This window comes from Humulus lupulus, chromosome 4, assembly GCF_963169125.1.
Source record: "Humulus lupulus chromosome 4, drHumLupu1.1, whole genome shotgun sequence".
NCBI lineage: Eukaryota > Viridiplantae > Streptophyta > Magnoliopsida > Rosales > Cannabaceae > Humulus > Humulus lupulus.
In genome coordinates, this window is record NC_084796.1 from 145032405 (window position 1) to 145055110 (window position 22706).

General features: G+C 32.4%; 1 protein-coding gene and 1 non-coding gene across 2 annotated transcripts; both read right to left on the bottom strand.

Annotated features, from left to right (window-relative positions):
- Positions 1-3381: 3381 nt before the first annotated feature.
- LOC133833406 (small nucleolar RNA R71) lies at positions 3382-3488 on the bottom strand. The gene has a single exon (XR_009892787.1). It is a non-coding gene; the product is annotated as a small nucleolar RNA R71 (small nucleolar RNA).
- Positions 3489-17663: 14175 nt separating this feature from the next.
- LOC133830874 (peptidyl-tRNA hydrolase, mitochondrial) lies at positions 17664-20707 on the bottom strand. The gene is made up of 8 exons (XM_062260967.1): positions 20250-20707; positions 20087-20171; positions 19492-19559; positions 19348-19398; positions 19094-19167; positions 18307-18365; positions 18154-18230; positions 17664-18033 (listed from the first exon to the last, which is right to left on the bottom strand). The coding sequence occupies exons 1-8, from the start codon at positions 20520-20522 to the stop codon at positions 17920-17922; spliced, it is 801 nt and encodes a 266-aa protein (XP_062116951.1). The 5' UTR covers positions 20523-20707; the 3' UTR covers positions 17664-17919.
- Between the last annotated feature and the right edge of the window lie 1999 nt (positions 20708-22706).

The window sequence follows — 22706 nt, forward strand, 5'->3', positions numbered from 1 at the left end:
TGCAACAGGCAATAACAAAGTATGAGCAAGCATAAAACAAGTCATTCCATAGAACGTCCACACCACACAAAAGCATACAACAAGGTGATAACTCTACAAATTAGAGTTATTTTACCATATTTTATATGCTAATTGTTGCTTAGTTCTTGAGTTTTTTTAATTAATTTATTAAGTTTTTAAGTAATTTTGCATTTATTAGTCTTATTGTAATTTTCTAGATTTTTATATGTTTTTACAGATATTTTATTGTGCTATGTTGTAATTGAATTAGTTAAAATTAGTATTGTTAGTTTGAATGTTAAAAATTTGATTTTATTGAAAAGTGAATGTTATGTAAATTAAATTTTAATTAATGTTTTCATGAGAGTTATATGGTATATTTTATTAATGAAAATATTTAATTTTAATTTAGTTTATAATTTATTTTGTAGGAGAATTATTTCATTTGTGGCATTTTTGTGGAAAAATCAAAGAGATTTTGGCATTTTTCAAAGGCCCACAACCAGCCCACTAATTCAGCCCATGCCACTCCAACTCCAAGGCCCACGCCAGCTGTCCATTTGTCTCCACCAATGCCACTCCAGCTGCATCAATCAAGGACCCCAACTGCCTGATGCTGAAGCTTCAGCCTCCACGCCAATTGCTCTAGCCTGCCTTCCTTTGCACCTCCAAAGCCATGGTCTCCTCTTCTCTGCATCAATCAAGAAGCCCAATCATGCCAGGCCCATTTCCTCACAGCCATCCACCACTTCAGCCTTTTCGGCCCAGCCACAAAGCCCAGCCGAAATCACCTGCCACCAACACCTTCAGCCACCTCTTGAGCCCATCATTTTGCATTTTTGTCCCCTATGACAAAATTGCCAACTTTTTACCCTTTTGTCTACACATTTTCACCACAACATCATCATTACACCCTATAATTTACCTCTACATACCATATTTATTTTATTTAATTAATCTAATCAATTTAATTAATTTAAATGGATTATTTTAATAACCTCACTTTGGCTATAAATATGGAGTTTCAAGACCATTTTAGGGTGCTTAATGTTTTGGTTACCATCTTTTTTTTCCCATTTTCTCTCTACCATTCTCTCTTCCATTTGGGTTTTTCAAGAGCATTTTGCAAGTATGTATGTCATTTATTTTGTAATTTCTTCTCTAGTTATGTGCTTCTAATCTTTTTCATAAGATTATTAAGATCATGATGAAGCAACTTGTAACTAGGTAATATTTATGTTGTATGTTGATTTCCCTTGTAATACAACAAAGTTTATGGATTTTTCTTCTACATATATTTCTTTCATCTTAAATATCTTGTATTTTAGATTGTTAGAACATATTTACACTTTGTTCTTCATTAGTGCATAAACATAATATTCTTTGTGTAAGATGTGTCATTAAATTGTACACATCCATGCTTAGAACAAAAATATTATGTTTTGCCTTATAAATAATGTTCATTGATTTATTTGTTATTTCATTAGATTGATTTACACTAAATGCTTTGAAATTATAATTTTGAAAAGTGAAGAAAAATCCTATCTTTTTATAAGAGATTTGTGCTTAAAATTATAAATCTTTTTGGAAAATGATAGTTTAAATTATTTTAACTATCACTAAAACTTGGGAATCAATATACTAATAAATATTATTAAACTTACATTTTGTGGATTCTAGTATCTTAATAATCTTTTCTTTTAACACTTATTGTCAAATCATTATTGGTTTATTTTCATTCTCTTAAATAGCTTTATTTTTCAATCTTTTATTTTATGTTCATAATATTAAAACTCATCAATCTTTGAGCTAGGTTAGAATTTATTATTTTTGATTTAAAATAGTTTCATTTTCGATTTTAGACAACTCCCTTGGGTTCGACATCCTTGCTTACACGATCACTATTCTATATGGACGATTCGTGCGCTTGCGATATATAAATTTTTAAACATACCCGTTTTGGGTCCATTAAGTTTTTGGCGCCGTTGCCGGGGAGTTGCAAGAGAAAAGAAACGAAAATTATCTCAAGGTTAGTAAATTCTTCTACTAGTTATTTTAATTTTTGCACTTAAAAAGAAACTAAAAAAAATATATATCTATAAAAACTAAAAAAAAAAAAGATAAAAAGAAAATTTGGGACGGTTCAACCACCCATAAAAAAATATACTTATATTTCTATATTTATTGTTTTTTTTTAGTTGACGGCACTTGTGCCTCCTAATTTTGTTATAATTTTGTTGTAATTTCATTTCTTTTATAACTTTGTTAGTAGACGGCACTTGTGCCTCCTAACATTTGTTGTAATTTTCTTTATTTATCTTGTTGTAATTTTTATTTTATTTAATTTCCGCAAATTACTAGTTGATGGCAATTTTGCCTCCTAGCTAGTTGATGGCAATTCTGCCTCCTAGACCTCTATCTTATGTTTGAGTTGATGGCACTTGTGCCTCCTAGTTTTTACCTTAATTTTGTTATGGTTGATGGCATTCTATGCCTCCCTACTCTTGCCTAAATTTTAGTCTTATTTAATTTTTGCCTTACTTTTCTTTGTCTTCTATAATATTTTAGTGTAATATTGTGAAAAATACTTGAAAAAAAAAAAAAGAGAAACCTAAATCTTGTCCTTTCACCATAAGCAATTTTTGCTTAAAGGAAATTTGAACAAAATTCCCAATCCGCCTCTACTAATTAACCTCGGGGAGTTGTTAGTAGTGCGCGAGTAAGTGGAATCAAATAGGCCTGGGGACAAGTAAACCATAAGAATTATATTGTTGTGAAATCTCTAAAAATTCTAAGTATGCTCTGTGGTTGCGGTTTTAACTGATCTTCCACATCAGAAAATTGCTTGTTTGAGATTATCCTTGTTGCCTTGTTTGTGAAAATTGTATGCATCATTGGGAACGTAACTCTAAAAAACGATTAGTAAAAAGACGTTTATCTTTGTTTGAAATTGAAAGTGTTAGTAAAAATTTAAGCATCATGGAACCTATTGCTAATCTTGTTGATGAAAATGTTGTGCCTGAAAAAACTTTGCTTGAATATTTTGCACCTATTTCATCTAATGCTCCTTCATGCATTGTTTTACCTACAACTTCTGCTACTCATTTTGAGCTTAAACCAGCAATCATTCAATTGTTGCCATCTTTTTATGGGTTAGATAGAGAGGATCCTTACATGCATGTCAAAGATTTCTTAGAAATTTGCTCAACATTTAAATTTCAAAATTTTTCTGATGAGTCGGTAAAACTAAGATTGTTTCCTTTTTCATTAAAAGACAAATCAAAAGCTTGGTTAAATTCTCTTCCCACTGGGTCTATAACTACTTGGGATCAACTTTATAATAAATTCTTGTTGAAATTTTTTCCAATGTCTAAAACTGATAGTCTAAGGAGAGAAATCTCCGAGTTTTTTCAAAAAGATAATGAAGAGTTTTATGAATGTTGGGAAAGATTTAAAGATTTATTATTAAAATGTCCTCATCATGGTTTTGAAAAATGGAGACTTGTAAAATATTTTTATGATGGTTTGACTCCCTCTAATCGTCAAATGATTCAATCTATGCATACTGGAAAATTTTTAAAATTTCAAGGACAAGAGGCGTGGGACGCCCTTGAAGATTTATCTGTCAATTCACAACAATGGAATTATTTTGATCCTAGGTCTAGGTCAACTAATTCACCAAAAAGAGGAGGAAGGTATGAAGTAAAAGAAGAAGTAGACTTAAGAACATCTTTAGATAAATTAGCGAGAAAAGTAGAAGCTTTAGCCATAAGCCAAACTATAAACTCTCCAATACAACCAAGAAAAGATGTATGTTCTATATGTTCTAGTCCTTGCCATAATGCCCAATCATGCCCTTCCTACCAAGAAGCCTTTTCTGAGGAGGCCAATGCTCTTAATTCTTATGGGAAACCAAATGATAGCCCATTTTCGTCCACCTACAATCCAAATTGGAGAAACCATCCGAACTTTTCATGGAGACAAAACCAACCCCAAATGAATCAAGGGCACCAATACAACACACAAAACCAAGCTCATGCCTCACAAAATCAACTATATCCGCAACGAAGAAAACCTTCCTTAGAAGATACTTTACAACAATTTATGCAATCCACCCAACAAATCCTACAAAATCAATCTCAATCTATTACCAAACTCGAGACACAAGTAGGACAACTCGCCACTGCTTTAGCTGATAGAGAAAAAGGAACATTCCCTAGTCAACCTATCCCTAATCCAAAAGGTCAATATGAGATAGGAAAGTCTAGTCATAATGGAGAAGTCAAATCAATTTCAACTCTTAGGTCTGGAAAGAACATTGTCAAACCCGATTACATACCCGAGGTTGAAAACGAAAAAGAAAAAGAAAAGAGTCAGCCTTCTAGTTCTAATGCCAATGACTTTTCAAACAAGGAAACTCCAATCCATCCTTTCATTCCAAAAGCCCCATTCCCACAAAGATTACTTCCAATTAAAAAGGGCGGCCAATATAATGACATCTTAGAAGTTTTTAAACAAGTTAGTATCAATATCCCTTTCTTAGATGCCATCAAACAAATTCCTGCCTACTCTAAATTTTTAAAGGATCTTTGTACTGTTAAAAGAAATACTAATGTTCCTAAAAAGGCATTTTTAACTGAACAAGCTAGTTCCATTATTCAATATAAGAGTCATGTTAAATATAAAGATCCTGGGTGTCCCACAATTTCATGCATTATTGGTGATCATTTTATTAACAAAGCTTTACTTGATTTGGGTGCTAGTGTAAATTTATTGCCTTATTCTGTTTATAAGCAACTTGGTCTTGGTGAGCTAAAACCTACCTCTATAACTCTTCAATTAGCCGATCGTTCTGTAAAAATTCCTAGAGGCATTATAGAGGATGTTTTGATAAAAGTTGATAAATTTTATTTTCCTGTTGACTTCATTGTTCTTGATACTCAACCTGTGGAAAATATGCATGCTCAAATTCCTATCATTTCAGGTAGACCATTCTTAGCTACATCTAATGCAATCATAAATTGTCGTAATGGTGTTTTGAAATTATCTTTTGGAAATATGACTGTTGAATTGAATGTTTTTAATGTTGCTAAATCTGTTGAGTGTGAGGAAATACATGAAGTTAACATGATAGATAGTATTTGTGAAGATGATGGAAATGACTTATTTGATTTTTGTGAAAAATACTTTGGTATGAACTTGCATGTTGATGACTTTAATGATGATGTGAATGCTTTGCTAGAGCCTATACCCTTAAATGAAACCAAAGTTGAACATTTTTCACCCTTAGATCATGTTCAATCAATTTCTGAGTCTCCAAAGTTAGACCTTAAACCTTTACCAGAAAATTTAAAATATGCTTTTCTAGGAGAATCTGAAAACTTACCTGTTATCATAGCATCTGCTTTAGATAAAGAACAAGAAAATAAGTTGTTAGATGTCCTTAGAAAACATAAAGAAGCCATAGGTTGGACCATTGGAGACATTAAAGGAATTAGCCCATCCATATGTATGCATAGAATCCATCTAGAAGAGAATGCTAAAACCTCTCGGGAATGTCAAAGAAGATTAAATCCAAATATGAAAGAAGTAGTTAGAGAAGAGGTCATAAAATTGTTAGATGTAGGTATCATTTACCCTATTTCTGATAGTCAATGGGTTAGTCCAGTTCAAGTTGTGCCTAAGAAGTCTGGGATCACAGTTGTTGAAAATGAGAAAAATGAATTAATCCCTACTAGAGTACAAACGGGGTGGAGAGTGTGCATAGATTATAGAAAGTTGAATAATGTTACTAGAAAAGATCATTTTCCATTACCTTTTATTGATCAAATGCTTGAACGATTAGCTGGTCATGCATATTATTGTTTTCTTGATGGGTATTCGGGATATAACCAAATCCCCATTGCCCTAGAAGATCAAGAAAAGACTACATTTACATGCCCTTTTGGGACTTTTGCCTATCGTCGCATGCCTTTTGAATTATGTAATGCACCTGCGACTTTTCAAAGGTGTATGATTTCGATTTTTTCTGACATGGTTGAAAGATTTCTTGAAGTATTTATGGATGATTTTTCTGTGTTTGGTTCTTCCTTTGATGAATGTCTGCATCATCTTTCACTTGTTTTAATTCGTTGCAAAGAGAAAAACCTTGTGCTTAACTGGGAATAATGTCATTTTATGGTTAAAAAAGGAATTATTTTAGGTCATGTAATCTCATCTGATGGAATAGAAGTTGATAAAGCTAAAGTTGATCTTATTTCAAAACTTCCCCCACCTAAAACTGTGAAAGAAATTAGATCATTCTTAGGCCATGCCGGTTTTTATAGAAGATTTATAAAAGACTTTAGCAAAATTTCTCGGCCTTTATGCCATTTACTTGGAAAAGAAAATGCTTTTGTCTTTGATAATAATTGCCATGTTGCCTTTGAAAAATTAAAAAATTTGTTGACTACTGCACCCATTATTCGACCTCCTGATTGGAAAATACCTTTTGAAATAATGTGTGATGCTTCTGATTATGCTATAGGTGATGTCTTAGGACAAAGACTTGAAAAAATACCTCATGTAATTTACTATGCTAGCAAAACATTAAATGATGCTCAATTAAATTACTCCACAACCGAAAAAGAATTGCTTGCTGTTGTTTTTGCATTAGAGAAATTTAGATCTTATCTGTTAGGATCTAAAATTATTGTCTACTCTGATCATGCTGCATTAAAATATCTCTTATCAAAAAAGGATGCTAAGTCTCGTTTGATCCGTTGGATCCTACTTTTACAAGAATTCGACTTAGAAATACGTGATAAAAAAGGATCTGAAAATGTTGTTGCTGATCACTTATCTAGACTAGTTGTTGAAACTATACATGATTCCACTCATATCACTGAAACTTTTCCTGATGAACAATTGATGTATATTTCTTCATTGCCTTGGTATGCTGATATTGTTAATTATTTGGTCACTAAAGAAATACCATCTCATTGGTCTAAGCATGATAAATCTAAATTTTATTCTGAGGTGAAAAACTTTATTTGGGATGATCCTTACTTGTTTAAATACTGCCCTGATCAAATAATTAGAAGATGCATTCCAAACTGTGATCAATCTAAAATCATATCTTTTTGTCATGATCATGCATGTGGAGGACATTTTAGTGGTAAGAAAACAGCTGCTAAAGTTTTACAATGTGGTTTTTATTGGCCTACTATTTTTCATGATACATATGTTTATTGTAAAGCTTGTGAACGTTGCCAAAAGTTAGGAAGTTTAACTAAAAGAAATATGATGCCTTTAAATTCTATTCTTATTATTGACATATTTGATGTTTGGGGCATTGATTTTATGGGACCATTTCCTAACTCTTTTGGTAATCTTTATATTCTTGTTGGAGTCGATTATGTATCTAAATGGGTTGAAGCTATTGCATGCCACACTAATGACCACAAAGTTGTGCTTCAGTTTTTGAAAGAAAATATATTTTCCCGTTTTGGTTCACCACGTGCTATAATTAGTGATAACGGTACACACTTTTGTAATAAGCCATTTGAACATTTGATGAAACAATATGGCATTACACATAAAGTCTCAACACCATATCACCCACAAACTAGTGGTCAAGTTGAAGTGTCTAATAGGGAAGTTAAGCACATTTTAGAAAAAACTGTGAATCCAACTAGGAAAGATTGGTCCTTAAGACTCACTGATGCATTATGGGCGTATCGTACCGTGTACAAAACACCCATTGGCATGTCACCCTACAGACTTGTGTATGGGAAGGCGTGCCACTTACCTATTGAGTTAGAACATAGAGCCTTTTGGGCAATTAAGCAGTTAAACTTTTCTTTAGACAAAGCAGGTGAGAAACGAAAACTTCAACTAAATGAACTAGACGAAATTAGGAATGATGCATATGACTATTCAAAAATGTATAAGGATCGCATGAAATTTTACCATGATAAAAATATTTTGAGAAAAGATTTTTATCCAGGTCAGAAAGTCCTTTTATACAACTCTCGTTTGCATTTATTCCCGGGAAAGTTACGCTCTAGATGGTCCGGTCCTTACATTGTTCGTATTGTTTTTCCACATGGAGCTATTGAAATTGAAAATCCTAAAAATGGTGATATATTTAAAGTTAACGGACAAAAATTAAAACTATTTTTAGAATTAAAAACTGATGAAGTGAATGAGATACTCCTTGAGGACCCTGTTTACCATGCTCTTTGATTCCTGTGTGATCTTGATAACTTGTGTTTTATTTGTATTGTTATTTTATGTGTGATTTAATTTTTGTTTGTTGTATCTTGTTCTCTCTTCGCAATGCACAATATCGAGGTACAACCATTCTAAAACTTTACACTCTTGTCAATTTTAATTTATATTTATATTTTGACACATTGAGGACAATGCTTAAATTAAGATTGGGGGTATCGAGTTTTATTGTGTTTGTTTTGTGTTTTATTTATGTTATTTATGTTTTTTTGAAAAAAAAATTTATTTATATGTTGTTGTTTTGTTAATTTTTTTTTTTTATTTGTTCATTTTCATAAAAATTCAAAAAAAAAAAAAATTTGGTGATATTTTTCATTTTCAATGATAAAAATTCTGATTGAGTTTGAAATTAATTCTCTTAAAATTATGAATAATTTTTAAGCTTTGTTTTTAATTATAGGGTCAATTTTGCTTGTAACAAAAATTACATTTTTCATAAACACTCTTATTTCCTATAAGTTTAAGTGAAAAATAATTTTAATGAAAACCTATTTTCTATAAGCAAAATTGACAATTTAATTAATTACATAAGCTTAACTTTTATTCATAATAATTTCTGAGATTTATTTTCATTGTGCAATTTTTTAGAAAATCATTTTTATATCACCAATAAAAAAATAATATGTGTATTTTAATTTTTCTTTTGCTTGAGGACTAGCAAAACTTTAAGTTTGGGGGTGTGATAACTCTACAAATTAGAGTTATTTTACCATATTTTATATGCTAATTGTTGCTTAGTTCTTGAGTTTTTTTAATTAATTTATTAAGTTTTTAAGTAATTTTGCATTTATTAGTCTTATTGTAATTTTCTAGATTTTTATATGTTTTTACAGATATTTTATTGTGCTATGTTGTAATTGAATTAGTTAAAATTAGTATTGTTAGTTTGAATGTTAAAAATTTGATTTTATTGAAAAGTGAATGTTATGTAAATTAAATTTTAATTAATGTTTTCATGAGAGTTATATGGTATATTTTATTAATGAAAATATTTAATTTTAATTTAGTTTATAATTTATTTTGTAGGAGAATTATTTCATTTGTGGCATTTTTGTGGAAAAATCAAAGAGATTTTGGCATTTTTCAAAGGCCCACAACCAGCCCACTAATTCAGCCCATGCCACTCCAACTCCAAGGCCCACGCCAGCTGTCCATTTGTCTCCACCAATGCCACTCCAGCTGCATCAATCAAGGACCCCAACTGCCTGATGCTGAAGCTTCAGCCTCCACGCCAATTGCTCTAGCCTGCCTTCCTTTGCACCTCCAAAGCCATGGTCTCCTCTTCTCTGCATCAATCAAGAAGCCCAATCATGCCAGGCCCATTTCCTCACAGCCATCCACCACTTCAGCCTTTTCGGCCCAGCCACAAAGCCCAGCCGAAATCACCTGCCACCAACACCTTCAGCCACCTCTTGAGCCCATCATTTTGCATTTTTGTCCCCTATGACAAAATTGCCAACTTTTTACCCTTTTGTCTACACATTTTCACCACAACATCATCATTACACCCTATAATTTACCTCTACATACCATATTTATTTTATTTAATTAATCTAATCAATTTAATTAATTTAAATGGATTATTTTAATAACCTCACTTTGGCTATAAATATGGAGTTTCAAGACCATTTTAGGGTGCTTAATGTTTTGGTTACCATCTTTTTTTTCCCATTTTCTCTCTACCATTCTCTCTTCCATTTGGGTTTTTCAAGAGCATTTTGCAAGTATGTATGTCATTTATTTTGTAATTTCTTCTCTAGTTATGTGCTTCTAATCTTTTTCATAAGATTATTAAGATCATGATGAAGCAACTTGTAACTAGGTAATATTTATGTTGTATGTTGATTTCCCTTGTAATACAACAAAGTTTATGGATTTTTCTTCTACATATATTTCTTTCATCTTAAATATCTTGTATTTTAGATTGTTAGAACATATTTACACTTTGTTCTTCATTAGTGCATAAACATAATATTCTTTGTGTAAGATGTGTCATTAAATTGTACACATCCATGCTTAGAACAAAAATATTATGTTTTGCCTTATAAATAATGTTCATTGATTTATTTGTTATTTCATTAGATTGATTTACACTAAATGCTTTGAAATTATAATTTTGAAAAGTGAAGAAAAATCCTATCTTTTTATAAGAAATTTGTGCTTAAAATTATAAATCTTTTTGGAAAATGATAGTTTAAATTATTTTAACTATCACTAAAACTTGGGAATCAATATACTAATAAATATTATTAAACTTACATTTTGTGGATTCTAGTATCTTAATAATCTTTTCTTTTAACACTTATTGTCAAATCATTATTGGTTTATTTTCATTCTCTTAAATAGCTTTATTTTTCAATCTTTTATTTTATGTTCATAATATTAAAACTCATCAATCTTTGAGCTAGGTTAGAATTTATTATTTTTGATTTAAAATAGTTTCATTTTCGATTTTAGACAACTCCCTTGGGTTCGACATCCTTGCTTACACGATCACTATTCTATATGGACGATTCGTGCGCTTGCGATATATAAATTTTTAAACATACCCATTTTGGGTCCATTACAAGGCAAGTGGCACGTAATGGCCCAACGAAGACAACAATCAAGTAACACATAGGCAATAAGGAAGCATACATGCGAAAGTATGGATAAACATCATTTTATTAATATATAGCCTTGATAGGGCAAGGGAGTACACAAATTTTGCCCCTATCTGCTGGTGGCCATGGTGCTTCCGTAAGTCACCAGGTTACCTCCCCCTAAGAAGCCTTCTAGGGATACAAGGTCCTCCTGATAACATATATGATTTTTGTTTGGGAGACATATGCACAATTACAATATTGTCACTACCCTACCCCATGAGGTTGCTTGGTGCAAGACTTAGCTAATGATCTGCCACCAAGGCATGCTCACTTACAAAATGGCCCCATGTGGGTGTGTCAAAGAGGCAGCACGCCACACTGAGCACGTCCCGAGCCAATCTCCAAGTCGTGGATGTCTCCAAGTGATGCCACACCCCAAGGTCTATCCTTGAGTCAAGGATGTCTCCATGTGAGGCCACGTCCCGAGAAGCTCTCTTCACTCGCCTATCTCCCAGGTCTAGGATTCTAGTCCTCAGACCTGAAGTAGCTGTTAGGTGTAAGTCACTGTGGGTATGGGCCACCAAAAGATCATCTGAAAACTTTTGGTGAGCCTCAATTAGTGGTGTCCAGTTCGTACACTCGACAATCGATATTTCCCACAACGCCGCCTGACATGGGTGAACGTGTGTCGCTGTAACGACCCAAATTAAGTGTTAAGGCTTTAGGGCCTGGAGTAGTGTGCCTGGAGGGCATGATGGGATTTGGTGTGTTTCTATTGAGTTTTATGCATGATTATCATTTAATGCACGTTATATGACTAATTGATTATTTGAGATGCATGACTATGTGAATTAGTATGCATGTAGACCTGATTGCCTTAGAATGAGCATGATTATAATCTGGCCATGTTAGGGCATAACTGTGATAATTGTACTTCGTGAATCGTGCCATGTGAGGTGGTGTTTTTATCAGGATGCACGCATCGAGACGGTCCTAGTGAGCCAATTAGTTTAAAAGTCACAACGGGATGTTGTACCCGGCTCGGGTTAAGCCTAGGGGTACTTTGGGAATCTTATAAGTTGAGTTGAGAATGGGTGGTTAGTTATTGGTAATTGGGTAACCTGGGTAACCGTTTGTAACTGCTGTGGGTAACAAGTTTTAAGATAGAAAGTGGTAGAATTGAAATGAAAGTGTAAAGACTTAAGTGCCCTTGAAGGTTTAGCTAAGGAGGGATTATTAGGAAGGGGTAAAATGGTCTTTTGGCAAGACAAATAGGCAAGTTTCAGCTGGGTATATGGGGTATACGGTTTGGGCATTGGATCATTTAGTGCCTTGATAAAATTAGAAGAGAAGGAAAAGAAGAGGAGAGAAAGGCTAGGGCAAGCAAGAAGAAGAAGAAGAAGAGAAGGAGAAGTGGGAGTCTAGGAGGAGGTCAAGGACTTTGTGTGGATTCTTCATTTGAGGTAAGGGTTTTATACATATTTAAGTTTGGATTTTTGTTTTGAATTAAGGAATTTAAATACCTAAGCTAAGCATTGTGGAGTTTTGGGTTAGTTGCTGAAATTTGAAATCAAAGGAGTGGATCTTGAGTGTGTTGATGTTTTGATTTGATTCTACTGTTTATGGGGTGTTAGATTGTTCATATGAGGTTTGGATTTGAGTTTTGGGGTTTAGGTATTGGTTTGGGGTGATTTGGAGAGGTTAAAACTCGGGAAAAATGCAGGAAAAACCCAGAAAATCTGGGTTCGCGATGGAGCGCCGCGGCCCTGTTCTTGGGCGCCGCGGCGCGAGGAGGCTTTAGGATGGGGCATGGGCTCTGGGCGCCGCGGCCCTTGATGGGTGTGCCGCGGCCCTAGGCCATTTTGGCAGCCCAAATGTTGGATTTTTAGGAGTTTTGCCCGGGGACACGAGGGATGGTTCCGATGCTTTGTTTTATGGATTTAGAGGTCCTGGGAGTGCGGGATTGGTCCCGGGAAGTGGTCTTGGGCTTGGTTGGTATTAAAAGTGTTCTATGTGTGTTGTGACTAGGATTTCGGAGGGGCTCGTGCTAGAGGACCGTGCTCGTGACCGTGGTGCATCGGAAAGCTCGAGATACAGGTAAGAAAACTGTAACACCCGAGAATAGGGCATGGCCCCACTGTGTGATTGCGGGGCATGGCCCCGAATTGTATTATGTGCAAATGTTTAACCTTGAATGAATCGTGATGTGTGTGAATGTTTATTTCGAATGTACTATATGTGTGATTATAATGAATTGAACGGCAAGGGCCGAGTGCGGCGTAGGCCGGGTACGGCCGTGGGGCCGAAAGTAACACACAGCACATGGGATGCTTATATTCAGGGTGGGACCCAAGGGATACATGAGTTATCCTCACGGTGAGAACCGAAACCCCAGGCTTTGGTAAGGCCTCGGGGGCGGCATGGCCGTACTTGTTTATTATGATGGTTTTCCTATTTATTAGTGAATTATGCCAGCTATATGATTTGCATATGTTATGTACTATTTGGGTTTTCTTGCTGGGTTTCGGCTCACGGGTGCTCCGTGTGGCAGGTAAAAGCAAGGAGTCAGTCAACCGGCCATGAGTATGGAGAGCGTGGGGGCGGCGCGTACATGTTCGGCATGCCCGACTGCTTTGGTTGGGGGCATTTTGTATATGGCTGTATTTAACCATTCTTTTGATAGCTGATCAAGTGTAAATCTATTTTGAGTTGTAAATATTTTGTAAACCTTATTTTGGGATCCCAGATGTTTTATAATTAACGTTTTTAATGAAACTAAACATTTTCAAAGAGTACAGCCTTAAACTCTGGTTTATTCACACTTTTGGTTTTAGAAACCACTTAGAGTCAATTAAATGCACAATTTCTGTTTTAAACTCACTTAGTAACGGCTCTAAGGTAGTAGGGCGTTACAGTCGCACCCTGACAGTCAGAGACATGTTTCCCATAAAGTTGGTACGCAACTTTCTACGATGGGCCCCGTGCAATCCGCCTGGGCCGTAGTCTCTATTTTGTACAGTCTTTTTTGTATGAATTCAACATTAATACCCCAGAATGGGGGAATTTGTATTAAAGATAGATGATTAACATTAATGACCCCAACATCTATAAATAGGGCTGGGGTATTTCCTTGTAAAGGGTCCGAATTTTATAGAGAGAAACTCTGTAACTCAGTGCAATATATATGCTGCTTGAGAACCACCATTGAAGCTTGCTCAAACAAGCTTCAAACCCACTAAATATCATAGACTCGTGGACTAGGGCTCTTTTATAGCTTGAACCATGTAAAATCCTTGTGCTCTTATCTATTATTTTCTTTAAAATCTCGGATTAGGTTGATAGTGAAAAATGCAGTCAACAATAGCTATTATTGTTTATTGAAAATATACAAGAATAATTAATTTTTTTATTAAAAGATAAATTAAAAATTAAAAAATTAATAATATGTATTAATGAGTGGCAAAAAAGTAATTAAAAAAGATGATATTTATTGTAGGTCAAATTTGGCACATGTTTTAGACCTCCATTGGAGCTCAATTTCATGAAGATTGGCTAAAAATGACTATACACAATTTTTATAGCACTCTATTGGAAATGCTCTAAGTTTTTCCTTTTTTAAAAAATTGTAAGTTTTTTGTTTTGTTCACTTTTATGTTTTTTGGGACAAAGGTGTTTTGGGAAAGAAAAAAAAGACCTACCAGCCAAACAATGTATAGTAGCATCATTAATTGAAATACATGTGTCATTACCATATAGAGTAGACAGGAAATTGGACGGGGTTTTTGGACCGACGATCCAAGTCCACCCAAAATATGTAGTAAAATATTATACACAATGATGTGGCACTGCTTTTTAAAACAATGGGTTTCCGATTTTTATAAATATGATTGAATTGGCTAAACTGACACGTAACTGTGTGTAATGTTTAGGTACATATTTTGGATGCACATATCATTACTCTTCTTGTGCCATCATTTTGGAAAATCTTTGTCAACTCTAAGTCTAATTTATCAAAAAATATATATTTCATAAGAATTTATTCAAGTGCATAGATTCAGCCATACCAGATTGTTTCAAAAAAAATATGAAAATTGGGAAATTGAAATAAGTTCATAACAAAGAACTTACACAAGGAAAAAAAATGATCGAAGTCTTTTTTATTTTACAAGGATTGCCATAAAGGCTCTTGAATCCGACGAAGTAGGTCTCAAAGATGCTTGAAGGGATTCTAAGTTAGTGAGAAAGTCATGATTTCTTTTATAGGTTCGAATGGCAAAGAAGAGTAAACAGTGAATTGAAAATGTTTTAGCTTTCTCTATAAGCTTTCAAATGGTTTATTCCTAACTGGTTGATTTTATTTTGGACAATAAAAAAGAAGATATTTGGATTGATTCTATCTTGAAAGGCGGGAAAGGTTGAAAAGATAGGTGATTCATGGAGGTTGCTTTGGGAAAGGTGACACATGTCCAGATATTTAATGTTCGTTTCAAATTACATCTAGGATTAAAGTCCTCAAAACTGCACAGATTGTACCACAAAAATGCACTATGGTGTGGTTTGGGCAGTTTACACCAATCGTTATATAATTTATTAATTAAACATTATAATAAAGATCATAAACAATTTTGAGAGTAAAATCAAAGTTTCATTTAACATGTTGCCCTAATTAAATGTGGATTGGAACAAACACATTCTAACTTATTTTCAATAAGCTACATTAAGTTTAAATATAATAAAAATGAAAAAGATATTAAAATATTGATGTATATATATAATAATATGGTGCAGTGCGGTTTGAATAGTATTTATAAAATTCAAAACCCAAAATTGTATCATCCAAATTAGAAAAAAATGCAATCTGCAACTGCACAGCAAAAGATTTCAAAAAGCATATTTTGATACAATGGGGTGATTTGACGAAGATCCTGAAACAATGAATTTGTGAGCAAGTGTACAGAGTGAAAAAGTACTTTGTTTAAGTTTAATTATCTCAATTTGGCAAGCACATGTGCTTGCTATTATCAGAAAAGTTGGATGTCGTGTTGCGTGTGTACTGGCGAGGACTTCAAGATCAATCAGCATAAGGAGTGCTCGAAGATTGGTCGAAGATACGTACTTAAATGCAATTAATTATGCTTTTATGTCATTAGATATTTCATGGTAAATCAAATATTGATGGGTATTTAAATCAAGTTAGTTAAAACACAAATAGAAAATTGTTCTGCTCAATTTTCCCAAGCACTTATGTTTCTCCAAATGGAAACTATGCATATGAATATTTCTTCGTCTTTACTTTATTCTCTCTTTAGTTCCTTGTTGACTAAATTATTTTTTGGGATAAACTCCTTCTGTGATCATTCTTTAGCAAGATCCAGCGATGGGTACCTGCAAGAAAATTTTCTGATGCTTAAGTCAGTTTCATCTCTATATTTTAACAGAGTAACAATATAGTAAAGACCATCTATGATAGAAATCAGTTATTTATAACAAAGGAACAAAGAGAAGGAATAGAAATGACTTATCGCCATTGATCCATGTGTCTACTCCAAATTATTTTTCCCGCCATTCATAATCGACCCCTTTCGAACTGATCAAATTGTTCGCCACTTTGTAGAGGCCAAAGCCTCTGCCTTTGTTTCCTATCCTACGGGACTTGTTGCTTGTTTCGTCATTTAGGGAAACTTGTGTTTTGGTATTCCTTCTGTAAACAGATCAATATCTTTTGCCACCTCATTAGTCATGTGACTTGCACGATTTTTCTCAAATTATAGTAACACATCTAATCCATATTATTTTAGCAATACATATAAAAAAAGAAAATAATATTTACGTGGACAAAATGCCCTCACAAAAACTAATTTTTTTTTTATATATTTTGTATTTAAATTAATTTTCTATTTATGTAGCAAGTGCGACTCAATTTGACAATACTAATAAGTTTTGCCACTCAATTTTCTATTTATGGAGCAAGTGTGACTCAATTTTCTATTTATACCAATACTAATGAAGTTTTGCCACAACCCAATGAACTATGCTTCTTCTAGGGATTTAGTAATAAAAAAGACTCATCGAAGTTTGTTTCATTGGTGAACCATGCAAAAACTTTTATTATTTTTATTGTTGTTTATTCATACAAACGTTGTCGTTTGTCCTAAAAATTGTTGCAATTTCCTGCATCAACAATACTGTATCATGGTAATTTGTAGGTGACGTAGCAATTAGTAAGTGCCACACTAAAAATGTGCATTTACTATTGTACCAAAATGTTGAATTATATAAATATATTTTTCTAAACAAAGAAAATACTATTTTGGCCCTTGTATTTTTCTCAAATACTCGATCAGCCTCTGTGTTTTGTTAAATGACAATTCGAACATTGTATTTTACAAAATTAATCAAAATAGTACCTTACACCCAATTTCAGTCAAAATATTTTTAATTATAAGATCAATTATCGAGTCGTATTAGTAATGCAATAGGTTTAGAGAAGTGGTGAAAATAGTCGAGCAACTGAGAATATATTATATTTTAAAGTTTTTTTTTATCAAAATTAAGTATAAAATACTATTTTGATCTATTTTGTAAAACACGAATCTAAATTATTATTTAACAAAACACATAGGCAAATAGCATATTTGAAAAAAAAAACAGAAGCCAAACTCATATTTTCCCCTCTAAAAATGTTAAATTATAACAAATGATTGTCCTTTTAAAACAGAGCCAAGCTGGTATTTTCCCCTCTAAAGAAACTCTTGGAGTTGTGAAAAAAAATTATTGTCCTCTTATTAGGAAGAAAAAACCATGGGGTAAAAACTAAATTTTAGACTCCAAATATGAGTATTGAAGAGAACTAAATACACTTTAAAATAATGAATTCATGTTAAATTAGAAATTGCCTTTGATAATTCTATCAAAGAGAGAATTAGACAAAATTTGTTGCTGCAGCTGCTTCAATGAATTGGTGTTTGAAATTGATCTCCAGTTCCGTAGTATCAAAAAATAATTTAAGCTATGTATGAAACTTAACAGGAATATAAATTATAGTGCACAGTTTTATCATATGTTAACCGAGTTGCTTCATGGGTTTGGCACTATTAACAAATGTTGCACTTTTATTGAAGCCCTGAAGCAGAAGAATCCGAATTGCTTCTATTCCATCTTGGAATGTAAAATTTAACTGCAAAATAATTCATTCCGACTTAGAAGAAACAAATTAAATAAAATAAATCTCTGGATGTTTAAAATCCAGTAACAAATCCAAACTTAATTATGCAAAGCAAATGAAAACTTTACAAACCTCTTCACGCTCTTGTTTATTGAACGGTCGAAGAACAAAGTTAACTGCATCCATTTTCCCAGGAGGCCGTCCAATACCTGGAAAATTTTCATCCTTGTTATTAGGGGAAAAAGAATATACGAAGGGCCAACTTTGATGCCTAGAGATGCATACCAATTCTCAAACGAGGAAAATCACGACTCCCTTTAAAATGATCAATGATGCTCCTCATCCTACAACGGAAAGAAAATCATAAAAACCTTATACATACTCTTTTTGTTTGAAATGTGCAAATCATCTTATGAGTTTAAGATCAACGGAGAAGTATATTCCTAGTATTTAACTTTAATTATACTTGAAAACAAAAAAAAACAACTTTTTGTATACTTCAACGAGAGCAAGAATACAGAGTACGAATAATAATCTTTTGTCTCTAGATTACACGTCTCCTCCCCATACCATTTCTCAAAATTTGAAAAATTAGGCAGTTGCTTACATTCACTTTCACATTTATCTAAATATGCATTTCTGTACCTAAATAATGGTTTGTCAAATTTTAAGTAGTGAAACAATGTGTAATTTAGAAGCAAAAAATCTGTATTCCAATATAAAAGCATGCACATATTTTAGTTTATAGTTAACATAATTTAGAAGAGTAAAACAGATGGCTTAACTTAACCAGGTCATGTTATGTTGGAAACATACAAAAGAACCAAAATAAATAAACACAAGAAAAGAGGAGAAGAAGAGAAAAAAAAAAATAGATTGGGGTGGAAAAAGGGAAATCACCAAAAAAGCCAACGACCCTAATCATGGAATACTTAACAAAAAAGGGTCCCAAAATATGAATTAGGGATCTAATTTAAATTTTTTACAATGCAATACAATACAATACAATACAGTAAAATACAATACATAGAGGTAAAAAAAAAAGATATTAAGAAAGCAGCATGAAAATTACCCATTGTGCCCTCCATGTCCACCCTTTGGCAACAATTTCATTTTCGCAAAAGGCAAATCTAGATCATCATAAATCTGTAAGAGATGATCAATTGAAGAAGTGTAATTAAAATGGTGGATCAAAGCATCCAGATAAAGGAGAAAATATATCTCAACACAAAGAAAAGAAGAAACATAGTAGAGAAAATATATCTCAACACGAAGAAAAGAAGAAACATAGTAGTAAAGTCAACAAGGGAGATAGAATCTATATACCACAAGTACTTGCTTCAGTGGAATCTTGTAATATGAGGCCATGGCTCCAACCTTAAAAAATGGGGATAAAAAACCGCCAAATTATAAATTACAAGAAATACAGCATTAACCACTTGTACAAATAGAATTCAGTTAGCTACTTACAGACTCACCGCTTGCATTCATGAAAGTTTGCGGTTTGGCAATCATAACTGGAACATCTTCAATAAAACCTGGATAACAGAACCACCCTATGAAATTTATAATCTTGAAAGCTTGATATGGAGTATAAAATATGAGGGGTTATACTAATCCTCTAATAGCAATTGATATACAATTATACAAACACAAACATCATCTTTCAGCTAATTTGGAAGATTGTGCAGTTGATACTTCGCAATTGGAAACATCCAAAGCACGCACACACACACACACACACACACACGCACACACATACAAAGCACGCACACACACACACACACACGCACACACATATATATATAATTGACATACTTATGCATAGCGATCCAATTAAAAACAAAACTGTGTTCAGTCAATCAAGTCCTCAAACAAGTCATTCAGTATTTTTTTCACCTTGAAGCTAATTAATATACTAAATACATATACAAAGAACACTAAAAATCAGTTCAAGACATTCGCAGGTGTAATCAAGTTCCTGTCTCCCTTGAAAGAGATTAAACGCTGTCATGGAAAAATATTAACAAGGATAATGATATGTATCAGGTAAGAAGTTATGAACCTTTCCCAAGAAGAGCTTTGAAAGAAACACTGGTAACAGATATCCCTTCAGCTTCAGCAACAGCATCTACTAATTCAAAACCAACCTACAAATCATCAAAAACCCAGTTAAAAAAAATGAATTATACAAACACCAAGGCTTGCCAAAAATGAATTATACGGACATTATGGCGAGTTGCGTTGTACTTCTTGCCGGGGTTTCCAAGACCGACGATGAGCCACGGCTTCTGGGACTGTTTGGGCTCCGGAGACATGGAGTCCGGTGCCGCAGTAGAAGCTGAGGTTGAGAATCGGGAAAATATCGAACGAGGAACAGGAGCCGTTGAGAGGGGAGACGGAACTAGGGCTTTCGATGGTCGAAAGCTATGGCGGTAAGTCGGCTTCCGTAGGGCGGCGATTGGGGACAGCGAAATACAACCACCGACAACAACTCTCATATTTGATTTTAGAATAGTTTGAGATTGTCAAATGAGAATTGTACACAATACAAGGATTCACGCGTTATCAAAAGTAAGTTCTGACTTCCGATTTGAATGAAATAACACACTGAAACAGATAGAGTACAGACGATGGAAATACTAACGGCAGGTCGTTTTGATAACGACAATTACAGTCAGAAAACGACAACTTAATAGATTTAAGCAAAAAAAAAATGGCCAATACTTACCACTATACTACAACGACTTTATAATTTCTTTAAGAATATTTGTATTTAAAACAAGTAGAAACGTGTATTTTTTTATAGCTTATGATTATTGTTAATCAGATATAAATTTATAGACAACGAAAAACAATTTTATTGCTAATACTAAAATATATCAATGACATACCACTAAATATCTCTTTTATAAAAAAAATTAGAAAACATAACTGCGCGCAATTTTTTGTAATGATTAAAATATATATTTTTTATATATATTATTTGAGAAATTGTGTGTAATGATTTATTTTCACCATATCTATACAGTATGCTCTTTATATAGATACGTAAGGGCGTTTTTTCATGATAATGTTGATTATATAGCGAGTCTCCTGCAAGTTTTCAAAAAAATTTGAATAGTTAAAATGTAAAAAATAAAATGCAAAATACTTGGTGTACGTATGCTTTTATTTAATATTAATATTACTTTATACACCTGCGTTGTGTTTTTGTGTATTATATAAAAAATTTAAGATTTTTATATTTTTATGGTAGAAAATTTATAAATTATGACTATTTGTATAATCATTCATTTTTTTAAAATAAATATTTTTATTAATTTAATTAATAATATTCTTAACCAAATTACATGTGTATACATGTTGATATTTTTAATTGTTAAGATATTTTGGTTTTAAATTTGAAATATCGAAACAATAAATCTTGAAGATAAATGTCAATTTATATATGATTCATTTATTGTTATAATTATTAAAAAAAAAGTAGTTATTTCTAAATATTTTATTTAAATATAAATAAAAAAAATTATTTTAAATTTGAAATGTCAAAACAATAAAATAAATAAATACATATGGAAAATTTTGAAATAAAATGTCAATTATATATGATTATTTATTATTATAATTATTAACAAAATTAGTTATTTATTAATAAATTAAGATACTTTAAATTTTGAATTTGAAATATAAAACAATAAAAGGATTATCATGAATTGGAAAATCTTCAAGATAAATGTAAATTTATATATGGTTGATTTATTATAATAATTAATAGAAAATTAGTTTTTAATAAATATTAACAAAAAAAGAATTACAGAAGAGGCATTGCCATTATTGATGCTTTTAGATATTTGTTAATTATTTAATAATCATAAATTAAATAAAATAGAATAAAAATGTAGAAAAATTAGAAATAGAATGGAGATTTTGACTTGAATTATCCTTTTATTTAAAAAAAAAGTGTGACATTTTCCAATTTTGACATTGTCATTTAAAATATATTTGACGACAAACTTTATATGAATTATTTATGTTTTGTCAAATTAAATTGCTTCAATTTGCTTATCACATTATTGTCAAGGCAACTGTGGTATCCCAGATTTTGATTTGTTGATTATTTGAGTTTAGGAACAAATGGAACTTGAGTAGCTTAATTCTATAAAGCCAAGTTTTAAGAGTTTTTTGCTTCCTATTTATTATTAAGTTCACTTATGCATTGAGACCGTTTATTTCATTTAGATTTGATGAATTGGATTTCTTAACATAATAATTGTTTACCTTGTATGGTAACTTCCTAAATGTGTGAATATGTTATTGATCAGTGACATTATTCCTACTTGTTAGTTTTAGAAGTCGACAAGTGTGATAAATTATTATATACTATTACTACTAAAAGATATTACAATACATATACATATACATATACATATATTGAATTTTCTATGTAGCAACATATTTTGAGGGAATGGTAAATTTAAATTTTTTTCAATTCTATTTACTCGTTTATCTTTTGAAAAAAGAGAAGAATTATTGAGAGAGATTATAAGCTTTTGTATCATAATTATAAGATTCAATTCAAATTGTACCAAAACTTCACATATAATAATAATAATAATTGTACGCCCTAATTTTCCACGGGCTATTAGCGAGCTGAGATATAGCATAATTATATCAGCCACGTG